This window comes from Streptopelia decaocto, assembly GCF_964273445.1.
Source record: "Streptopelia decaocto genome assembly, chromosome: 4".
NCBI classification, from domain to species: Eukaryota; Metazoa; Chordata; class Aves; order Columbiformes; family Columbidae; genus Streptopelia; species Streptopelia decaocto.
This window is the reverse complement of record NC_138658.1, coordinates 875050-886689: the sequence shown is the minus strand read 5'-3', so window position 1 is coordinate 886689 and position 11640 is coordinate 875050. Positions and strand designations below refer to the sequence as shown.

At 54.5% G+C, this 11640-nt stretch overlaps 1 protein-coding gene across 1 annotated transcript; it reads left to right on the top strand.

Moving 5' to 3' along the window:
- Nucleotides 1–5051: 5051 nt before the first annotated feature.
- On the top strand, nt 5052–7259 carry SOWAHB (sosondowah ankyrin repeat domain family member B; the record flags this gene model as incomplete). The annotated part of the gene is made up of 1 exon (XM_082051187.1): nt 5052–7259. The coding sequence occupies one exon, from the start codon at nt 5052–5054 to the stop codon at nt 7257–7259; it is 2208 nt and encodes a 735-aa protein (XP_081907313.1).
- Between the last annotated feature and the right edge of the window lie 4381 nt (nt 7260–11640).

The following is an 11640-nucleotide window of genomic DNA, read 5'->3' as shown; positions in this document are numbered from 1 at the left end:
CCCATGCGCAATGCAAAGGGGCCGGGCGGCGAGGCGGGACCCCCCCGGCCCTCCCCCGGGGCCGCCGGCACCGCCCCGGCCGCCTGCAGCCCCGGCCCGCTCGGGGTACCCGAAAGCGGGCCGGAGCCCGGCGGGCTGCACTCAATCCCCACCAGCCATTGCAATTAATCCCTCTCTTAGCGAGGCCGGCCTGCCCGCTCCCCCCCGCCCGGCCGCTGGCACCCATGCCCCTCACCCGAAAATCTCACCCGCTCTGGCATCCCCGCATCGATGGGGGGACAGCTGAAAGCAAAAACACCCATCTGCTCCAGGGGCCCTTGTAAAGAGATGACAACGCAGGCGGCTGGCAAGGTCCGTCTGCTACCAGTTTGGTTAAGAAGGAGGATGGGGATTCGGTAAATGTAACAGGAATCAGACAGGAGCTCCCACAGCTGGGGCCGTTTGCCAACAGGAGCCCCTAATGCCCTCCTGTAACGACATAAGTGGCAAAGCCAGGCACCCTGGTCCTTCTTGTTTCTGTTTGTCCCTCCCTGCTCAACACATCGCACACTTTTTAAACAAACTGGATTTATCAAAACAACAGTCTTGTCCCGGTGGCCGGTTGGTTTCCCCACCTAGTAAGTGGTTCCAGGCACAGCCAGCTCCTTGCTGCTCCAGCTGCCCAAGCGCTGAGCATTCTGGCATTAATTGTGATACCACCTCACCTGCAAAGGTGGACGTTGTAGGGCTAAATTCAACACGGCTCACAAACCTTAAACCAAGCCAGCAATAAAGGAAAGGCCCCACAGGCTCAGATCCTGCAGCACTTTACAAGGCATAAAACCCCCAAAGGCAACAAAAGGCAGAGACCTGATTCTACACACACATTAAGGGCATGTTGAATTACAGAAGTCTGAGAGGTACCCCCTGATGAGAACATCCACCACAGAAACAAGGTAAAAAGACAAAAGGATAAAGGGTGAGAGTACCTCCTGCAAGCAAATAACCCAGGGTGGTAACTAAACAGATCTCAGTGGTATGCTTATCATCTGCACATCCTTTAGCCTAAAGCTTTTACCTCTTCACTCCAAAAGCCATTTTGGTACCATGGTGAAAAAACACATGGCTGTAGAGGGCTACAAAACTCCAGACATTTCATTCCTGCAGCTCCTTTTATCACTTTTTTGAGGGACGCAGGAGCTGATGGTTAAGAGTGGTCACCCACAGCTGCATGTGCAGCCCCTGATGGAATGGGAAACAAGGGTGGCCCCGAGCACCAGCTGGCACTGCTGCTCAGGTGGGGCTGAGGATGTGCACCTGGGGCAGGAGCTGCACCGGGCACTGACAGGTGCAGCCATCATGAGCCAAACAGCTACACCAAAAAGAAAGTGAATGGGGTTTCTACCAGGAAAATTTTGCAAGCATAGTGAACGCGGTACTTTTATTACAGCAGCATGTTAGGCATTACTGCTAATATCCTAGGGAGGTTGCTATACTAGACTCACGCTGTTGCTCTTGCAGCAAACTCCTCCCGCCTGCACGGCTCCAGGTGAGGAGCTGTGAGCGTGCCTGTGCTGGGAAATGCACTCGGACCAGTGCAGCCTCTAGTGGAAACTTGATGATCATACCTAAAGAGTTGCCCTCCTTCCACCTGTGGGTGAGGCCGACACAGCCTCCCCTTGTCTGGATGAGAGGCATGTGTGATACTCCTGCATCAGCACAACGGAACTAACACAAACACCCGTGTCTGCAAAACCCCAGCGTGACTCACCGTGTCCTTCCTTGGTCCAAAGCAGGGAGAGCTGTGGGCGAGTTTTCTCCCCGATACTCATGCATAAAGATCTTCCCAGGTATTGGTGTTCAGGCTGAAAGAGTAGGGAAGAAAAAAAAACCCAACATCAATACCAAGAAACGTTCTGCAATCTGTCTAGAGCTCGGCCAGCATAGTTCCTTGCACTCCTGGTGTTCAACAGGAACAGGCAGACCCTCGCTCACGAAAGTTTCACAAATGCTGCTAAGAAATCCGTACTCATGCAAAGGGAACCAACACTCCCACATTCTAGAGCCCCTGTGGAAACTGTTTCCAATGCTTTTTTACGTCATTCTGTACATACAGCTACAAGGCAATTCGTTGGATTTCACGGGATGAGAAAATACACAAACAGACACAGAGCTTGGGTTAATTTGCCTCCTGTTTAAAAACAAACACAGGCGTAAACAGCATCTTTTTGGTGCAGCAACAGGAAGCTACAAGACTAAGTGGTAGGCTTTCTATTTCTTTTAAAGTTGAAGTAATGTTTGATCCTGACTCCATTTTGTGATTAGCACTTCTCACAACTCGCTCAAATTTCACCCAAGGAATCCAAAGACCTGCTGTGTCCAGATCCTCCAAAAAATATGAGACTGGGGTAAATCTAGCCGTTCTGAAAACCACCCACAACCTAAAGTGAACAAGTTACAGACAGGGTAAATCATTAGCACATTAGGGGAAACAACATTCTCTTTAAATCTCATAGCTTGAAGCAGCTAATGAAGTGACTCCAGGTAGCAGGGCTGCGCTCCTCCTTGCCTGCACACAGCATTTTACCCCCTGAATCCCAAAATGTGATTTGCAGCTCAGGCTGTAAGGGGAGAGGTACGTGCCAGCATTGAGTCTGCCTCTGGATGCACACAAACTGTGCTTTCAGCAGGTTTCCACAGGTACCCGCAAAGGTTGTCGACACACGGTCATAACCAAATGGGTTTCAACCAACTCCATGTTATTGTCCATCGTCTGAGCTGCCTGGTGAGTGACACGCTCCCAGCCAGCAGTGACTGCCAAGCGAGACGAATTAGCTTAACCCGTTTCACTCGAACAAGCTCAGCGAGGTTTTCCAGCCTCAGCAATGCAAAGCATCAGCATTCGGTGCCAGTCTCGGTCCTGCAGGTACTTCAGTGGTCACTTCACATTACCTGAGTGCATTCCACTGACCTCAAGAAGAGAATCTACAGGGTGAGAGCTAACATTTCCCAGGAGAAAACCTCGACATTTTAGTCAAAGCTAAACTGATAGTAAACAGCATCATACTTCCAAGTGTGTTTAAAAAAAAAAAAAATGATAAAATGGAAAGCTGTGAAATGTTACTGCTACACCTTAGATCATTAAACCAAACCAACATTTTCTTAGCAGTGTTGCCATTTGCCACTGTTATTTACTTGGATTTTTTATCTTCACTATCTATTTTCCTCTCCTATTTGTGATTACAATTATATCATTATGCTCCATTAATTTCATCTCAACTGCTTCTGCTGAGAGTGTGCTGCTATCAAACACAGAATTACGACTGCAATTCAGGGCTCATCAGAAGAATGGGCAGAAAGGTATTTATGCCTTGAAGAAAGAACAGGCAAAATGATAAAATATTAACGTGAGCCTTACAGTGTTCCCCCCACCTGCCCCCTACTCAGTCGCACAGCAGCGATGGGATGCAGCCACGCTCTCCTCCAGTACAGACCACAAGGAAAACCAAAGGCAAGATGGAGCAGAGCATGAAGTGCACTTACTCTCGCTGTGCAATCTAAGTAACCCGAATCTTGGCACTCTAGAAAACTTTTCTGATACATTGCCTAAAATGTAACTTTTGACCTAGAAATGTCAAAGTTTCTTTTAGGACTGCTGCCATCACTCCAGAAGTTACAGTTTAGCCATCCTGCAGCTCCGCAGAACAACCCATCCTCCAAACCAGCAAAAAAACGGACTACGGCAGAAACTAACAGGTCAGAGTCACCAACCCGAAATCACAGACCTGCATAGCTTGATTATCTGAGGGCGACACTGCCGCGCACATCCACTCTGGCAAGCGTTGGCGACGTCTGACTCTTAAAAGTTATGCTGAAGTTCTGTGTTACCGAAACAGAAATTACAAACCTGTAGACACCACCTATTGCAGTCTCTGCTCGAGGTTTGTGAAGGTTGCAAACACTTCTGGGTTTGCAGGGGGCTGGAGGATATTCCGCCTGCCTGGATGACAGGCAGGTAACATTTTTATGGATACCCAGCAGCCTGCAGTAGAGGTGACTTCTGGAGCGACTTAGAGTCCAATCCAGACCTCTTGAACGCCAGCAAGTCCATATTAAGCTGTGTCCCTCCCTGTGTCTGTTCCCTGACTGGAAGGCAGAAAAAGAGCACAGTCCCACACTTTCCACCTGCTGTTCCTGCCCCAGATTCCTTGGGGCAGGGGCTGCCACTGGTGTACACAAGGCAAACCGCACCGATCTTACCCATCCCTCTCAGCTGTCATGTACACACTCGTGATAACAGCATCAGCAATACAGAACAAGATCAGATCCCCATTCTCTAGCATAACGTGTGTCCAACCTACCTCAGCCACACAGTGAATAGAGATGATATGAGATATAATTTGACTTCAGGCACTCTTGGTATTTGTGTGTGGTTGTCATACATGGATACAACCCCACACACTTGTAATAACAGCTGCCCTGAACCACATCACATTCATTTACTTTTATTGCCAGTGGCTCAGGCTGGAAGACACCTCTGGAGATGGGTAGGACTGTGTCCAAAGTGCAGTTCTGAATGTCTAAGGATGGACACCACCACCTCCACAGGCAACCTCTTCCAGTGCTTGACCACCCTCAATGTAAAGGAGTTTTTCCTCACACACAAAAGGAATTTTTAGCATTTCAGTTCGGGCCCATTGCCTCCTGTCCACTCACTGACCTAACGACTGGTAAAACTCTCTTTCTGCTCACCGCATGCCAGCAAATTAGTCTTGCACTTCGGGGAGCACTAGCAGGGCCCCTCCAGCCCCTCTAACCCGCTTCCCCCTTCACCACCGCCGTTTCTCTCTGCTGCCACCGCAGCCCCGCGGGCCACCACCCCGGGCAAAGGCGAGCGGGAGGCTGGCGGCCCGGCTGCGCAGGAGAGGAGGAGGAGGAGGCGGAGAGGCCGAGCGCGGCAGGAGGCGGGTTTCCCCGTCGCGGCAGCGCCGCACACCTGGGTACGGCCCCAGCACCGACGTGCAGCACCGACGTGCAGCACCGAGCGGCGGCACCGAGGGCCGGCCCGGAGCATGGCGCGGGAGCTGAGCCAGGAGGCCGTGCTGGATTTCCTCTGGGCGGCCGGGGGCCGAGCCCCCAACACGGCTCTGCTCCGCCACTTCCAGCGCTTTCTCCGCGACCCGGCGCTCACGGAGCAGCAGCGGCGGGAGCGCCGCGAATACTTCAAGAGCCTCGTCAATTCCCTGGCCACCGTCCACCCCGCCGCCGCCCCCGGCGCCTCCAAGGACATCGTCCTCCGCCGCAGGTACCGCGACCTCCTCGACGAGGAGCTGCCGCCGCCGGAGGAACAGCCGGAGCAGGAAGCAGAGAAGGACCCGCCGCCGCCCCGACGCGACCCCGACCGGCGGCACGGCCCCCGAGAGGAGGTGGCGGAAAAGGGGCGGCCCGGCGGGGCGCAGCTCCCCGGGGCCGCCGTCGCGGGGGGCTGCGCTGCCCGGGGCCGCGGCGGACCCTGTTGTGAATGCCGCCGGGCGCGCCGCGCTGCCGCCGCCGTGCCGGTCCCCGGGGCGCCGTCCCCCGCCGGGCCGCCCCGTTCTCCGCCGCCGCCCCCTGCGCAGCCGCCCCCGTACCGGACCCAGCCGCTGTCCTCGGGCCTCTGGGCGCTGCACTCCGGCGGGCCACCGCGGTCCCAGTCCCCGGCGCTGCCGTCGGCTCCTGGAACGCTCACCCCCGCTGTGCCGCCGCGGTCCCGCTTGCCGCCCCCCGCCGGGATGCCCCCATACCAGAGCCTGCAGCCGCCCTCTGCCAGACCGCCCCGGTCCCCACCGCTGCCGTCGGGTCCCGGGCTGCTGCCTCCCAATGGGTCAGTCCCGTCCGGGTCCCTGCCACCACAAGGCTTTAGAGGGCCACCGCCATCCCAGCCCCTGCCATCGGGTCCCGGGGTGCTGCCGCCTGACAGGCTGCCTCTGTGCCAGGCTCCGCCACAGCTTCCCGCCAGGATGCCCCTATTGAAGAACCCACCATCCTCAGCAAGTCCAGGAGGGTGGCCACCACCCCCATCATCCCAATCCCCACTGCTGCCATCAGGACCCAAGGTGCTGTCCCGTCCCGGTCCACCCCCGTCCTGGTCCCCAAAGCCACCCCTTGCCAATCCACCCCTATCCCAATCCCTGCAGTCGCTGTCCACCCCTGGGGTGCTGCCCCTGTCCCGGTCCCTGCAGACACTGCTCCCCAGCCCCTCCCCGTCCCCATCCCCGCTGCTTTTATCAGGTCCAGATGTGCTTCCCTCCACCAGGCTGCCCCGGTCACAGTCCAGGTCCCTGCAGCAACTGCCCACCGGGCCATCCCCAGCCCCACCGAGGGGATCCAGGGTGCTGACCCCCAACAAACCAACCCCATCTGAAGCCCTGCAGCTGCACCCCACCGGGCCATCCTCATACCAAACTCTGCCACTGCCATCAAGCTCTAGGGTGCTGTCCCCCACCAGGCCACCAGCATCCCAGTCCCTGATGCCAGTGAATGGCCCCACAGGGCCCTCAGCCGCAGAAAGCAGCCCCACAGCACTGCTGCCTGTCTTCAGGAGCATCAGGTGCCAACTTGCTTCGTTGGAGGTGCAGGGTATCCCTTCATCACTGCCAGATGACTGCAGGCGGCAGCTCCGCACCGTGCCCTCCAAGACCTCCCCTAGGAATGTCCAAAGCCGGGGGCTGTCGGTGCCGCTGGGGAGACGGGAACATGCCTGGCTAGTGGCAGTGTCAGCAGGGTGCTGGGCCCAGGTGCGGGGGCTCTTTCTGGAAGAGCCAGAGCTGGCCCTGCAGCGGGACTTCATGTCGGGCTTCACGGTCCTTCACTGGCTGGCTAAGCACGGCGATGGGCCAGGCCTGCAGGAGCTGGCGGCAGCAGCGCGGCAGGCTGGGCTGACCCTGGATGTGGATGCCCGCTCGGGCTGTGGGTACACACCGTTGCATCTGGCTGCCATACACGGCCACCAGCTCGTCATCAAGGTGCTGGTGCTGCAGCTGGGGTGCCAGGTGCAAGTGCGGGACGGCAGCGGGCGCCGGCCCTGGGAGTACCTGGGCAGCTCCACCTCGGGGGAGATCTGGCAGCTCCTGGAGGCACCCCGAGGAACGATCATGTTCTCCACGCAGCCCCTGGCCCGCAGCGTGTCCTCTGTCAGCAAGGTCTCGCTGTCCGCTGGCAGGGCGACACTGCCTGCCTGCCTCAGGCCGCAGCACGGCCATGGGGCAGCATCCCACCAAACCTGCAGCGAGAGCGACTGAGAGACACCCCCCTGGCACACCCTGCCGCTGGAGACAGGACCCTGGGGGCCATCCCGCAAGGGAAGCCAGGCAGGCAGAGAAAAGCTGTGAGACAGATTGAACCTATTGAAGAATGTATTTTTAAATTAATCCAATGAAGAGTTGTCTGAGCCTCTCTGCCCTCCCTCCCATTTCTCATTTTTCCACCAGTGAAAGGATGCGACGTCTCTGCTGGAAGCACATCTGAGGCAAGCCCTACACAACCCACAGGGCACACACGAGCTGCTGAGAGCAGCCACAATCACCAGCATTAGTAGCACCATGGGTTTGGGGGTCTCAACCTCCAGTGTGAAGCTCCCAGCCTGGCCACAAACAGGGCAGAGTGCTTGCTTTTGCTTATAGCGACAGATTCTTGTTGATCCTGGGGTTTGCAAAACACTTCTTCACACCACTTAAATCCTGGGGAGTAGCTAAGACTGCGTCCCTTTTTAATCCCAGCAGATTAAGGATGAGTCCTGCTTTCAAAAATGCAGCAGATCAAGGTCCTGCCTTCCAGCAAGAGTCCTCAGAGGGCGACCAGCTGTGGCAGAAGGCAGCAGCTGGAGAGCCCCAAGGAGAGCAGGGTGCAACACACCCACGCTGTTTCTCAGCCCACCAGCCCATGCAGAAAGGAATGCAGGGCAGCACCGCAGCCCTGCTCCTCCCCACGACTGCCCCGGCTGCCCGGCAGCACCGATACTGCCCCCTCCTTCCTGCACCTCCCGTCCCGTTCCTCACACCGCAGGACCCGGGAACGGTGCCCACGTGGTGGCTAGTGGCCCGTTCTCATGCCTGAGCGTGGAAAGCATCGCTGCATGAATCTGGGTTAGACAGAAAAGGAGCTGTGCCACAGTGTGCGTCCCAGGTTTGTTGAGAGAAGGCAGCTTTGCAACCAGAGCTGCATTTCCCCAGAGACCCCAGCCCTAATTTGACTTATAAATGTTTATGTAAGGGGAGTGGGTGAGACTGGGGGGTCCACGTGCAGGCAAGAGGTGTCCAGTGTGATCATTCCTGAGACTTTGCAAATAACAAGCTGGCTTTAGAATTCTCCCCGGGTTACATGGGTCCTGTAATGTTCTCTGATTTAGCATAAACAATCTTTTAAACAGTTCAAAAATGCAACAGGTTAATTTTGTACCTGACCTAGCTCTCCTTTATGAAGCCAGGAAGAGAGCTAAGATGGGGGCACCTCACTGCCTGGTTGACGCTCCTGCTGCTGGGTAACTTCAGCTGTAGGACCAGTTGATGTCAGTGCGTGTGAAACTAGGGCTGCTGGCTCTGCTTTGGCTGGACACTTCGGGGCAGACCAGTGCAGTAGGTGGGACTGCTCATGTATTTGAGATGTGCCTCAATGTCTGCAGTTTCAGGGAGGAATGGGAACCAGGGCAGCAGAACCTGACGTTGCACAACACGAGCGCTGGGGAATGCCTCGAGTCCTTGCTCAAGCACTAATTGAGGTCTGCGCTTTGCTTGGGGTTTATTTGAGGGAGGAACTCTTTCCTGCAGAAGGGAAGCTGCTCTGCCTGCCTCTGTGGCCACAAAAGGTTGTGGCATTTTCCCAGTCTGGTTTTCTCCTTTTGCAGGGGAAAGAGTGCAGTAAACCGATGCGGTATTCTGTGAAAGATGATTCCTCTCTGAGAGGATAATGCAAGCTTGAACTCATATGAAATTCAACTCTGACATGGCTTCTGAGCCATTGGCATGGACGCTTGGAGGGCTTGCTAGGAATCCCGCACAACACAAGTCCTACGTTTGCTCTTCCTCAGCACCAACACACAAAGTGACCATTGCCTGGTAAAACGCTCAGGTCTTTTCCATCACATTCAGAGCCATTGCCACAATTCGCATCAGGCCCCCTCGGGAGAGGGCTCTCTCTCTGAAGCCCTCCCTAAGCCTCAGCTGGAAGCTCTGAAAAGCAATCTTATGGTGGGTGTCATGGATTCAGGGTGCACAGCGAGCTCCAGGGAAGAAACTCCAAAAGAAAGAAGTTTGTGAGCTGATCAAAGCTAGATAGTGGGAAAGGGGACCCACATTTTCGGATCAGAAACAAGGTTCCATCCCTGGAGCGGTCACTACCTCTCCACTGGTTGCTGGTGGGGAGCACACTTGTGCTCCACAGCCATCTACAGCTTCTCAAGAATAAGATTTTCCCCTTACTATCTCCAGCTTGCTGAGACAAAGACTGAGAAGGACAGAGCTACCCTGGGATTCTCATTTTACAACCTTTCCATGACCTTTTTCCATGACGCAAATCAAAGCAGCGCTTTTTTCCTGCAGACTGTTGCAGACCTCGTCTGTCATCTTTTTAAGAGCAGTTTTCTCTTCCTAGCAGTATTTAGTTCAGCAACCTAATAACAAGATGTGAAATCATTGTGTGACCGCTGTTTACGCATCTTTTGAGATGAAACAGACAAGCTGCTTTCTCCAAGTTTTAAATTACAAAGCAACCCTTAGGAAGTCTGAACCTACAAAAAACTCCTCCTACTGGATCCATTGTGCATTGAGTCTGGTTTATCACCCTAGGATTACTTAGGAGTTCTTGGATTGCCAGCATTGGCAATACAGCACAGCTCCTACACCACACTATTTTTTAAAGCATCACTGCTTGTAGGATTTTAACCCACAGAAAGCCTCAGCCTCCAAGTTTTATGCTGGGGAAATATGCAATGGACAGGGTGAACTCGATGTCCAGCCCACTGCAGAAGGCAAGGCCAGATCTTTCATTAGCCATGTCTGGACGAAACACATAAAGCAGGCAGGGCTATGCTTGGATCCCAGGTGCAGTCCCGCAGGAATAACCCACCCCTGGATACACACACAAGCAGCCTGAGCATCTCTGCTCCAATGTGCTCCTCACATCCTTGCTACTTACTCATCGCCTGCCTGGCCCCTTCCACACCCGCGCACGCTGCTGTGTCCTCATTGCAGGTGGACGTGGCTCCTCGCCTCACACCCAATCCAGGCATCTGCTCTCACACCACCCTGAAACACAGGCCACGTCACGAACGCGCAGCAGGACTCTGCCCTCTCCTCTCGTGCTTTTGAAAACACACCTCCCACTTGACAGCTGCTGATTATCAAGTCCACCCCTCCACACTAATATGCTTATCTCTAACCAACTGCTTTGAACTCTGAGAGCCACATCCTTCACAGGAGAGGGCTGTTTTTCATGCAGAAGCCTTTGTCCCTCACACACCATCAAGCCTGTGAGCTCTGAGACTTATACAGTTATGGTAAAAGTAACCCTGACAGTGCAGTCCCCCCTGCTCACCGCCCCCCTGCACATGCTTTCCCAGCCGCTCATTACATGGCCAAAAGCAGGCGGCACAGCAGAACTGGGTGTTGATCCTGGTTCACACGGTTTCTCTTAAGGTCTCATTTATGCTCCCAAATTTGGGCTCTGATTAGACTCACTCTGCAGCCTTTACTAACAGAAGTTGCACAGGTGAGCTGGCAGTCTGATGTGACTGCTCAGCTATTAAAGTATTTTGTGAATCACCAACTATCCTCTGCTCACAGAGTCTTGTCACTTAAGCGTGACAGAATGATTCCTCAAATCACAGGAGTCTGCAAAGCTGGTGCTTAAACTAGCAATCATCTTTGCTGAAAGGGTAAAACCAGCACAGAAGGGGGGAATGCATCAGTTTGAGTCCTGTTTTGTGGCAGAATCATTCTTTGAAGATATGAAACTCCTCCCACCCAGCAAATCAAAGCTTTCCATCTGAGAGGAGCTCCCCAGGCTTCCCGATCTGAAGCATTAGTTTGTGTCTGAGTCTCACAATAACTCCACAGAGGACGAATAGCTTTGCACAGCCAAGCAAAGAGCAGGCCTTATCACAAGTTGTCCAAAGTCCGCATGGGAGTTGCATGCTGCTGGTAAACAGAAGAGATTGCTCAGGAGAAAGGGGAAGGTCTTGAGTCTGAGAGAGGATGAGAAACACCTTTAATGGGAGTGTTATTGCTACAGGGACACAGAGCTGTGCTCCCTCCACTAACAAGTACTTCACCCTCCTTATCTCCCTAGTGTTTCTTGCTCTGCCTGTTGAGATGGTATCTGAAGTGCAGGGATTTGGGCTGCTCTCTTATCAGAGATAAATGAGTACATGGGACTGCAGCCTTTGTCTGAAGGGCCAACAGCCTTGCTGTTCCGGCACCCTGTCCTTGGCCGCCCAGTGCCAGCACTTAGTCCAGTGGTTTGTCTCTTCTCCTGGCCCTGGAACAAAACGGGGAGCTGATAAGGATTTGGGCAGGGCTTGTTCTCAGAGCCCAGGTGGCTTGCAAGCCTGCTAGTGGCTCGGGAAGACAGTGGGGCTCCAGAGCTAAAGCCCAAGGGAAACACAAATGCTGCAAGAAGACAGACTCT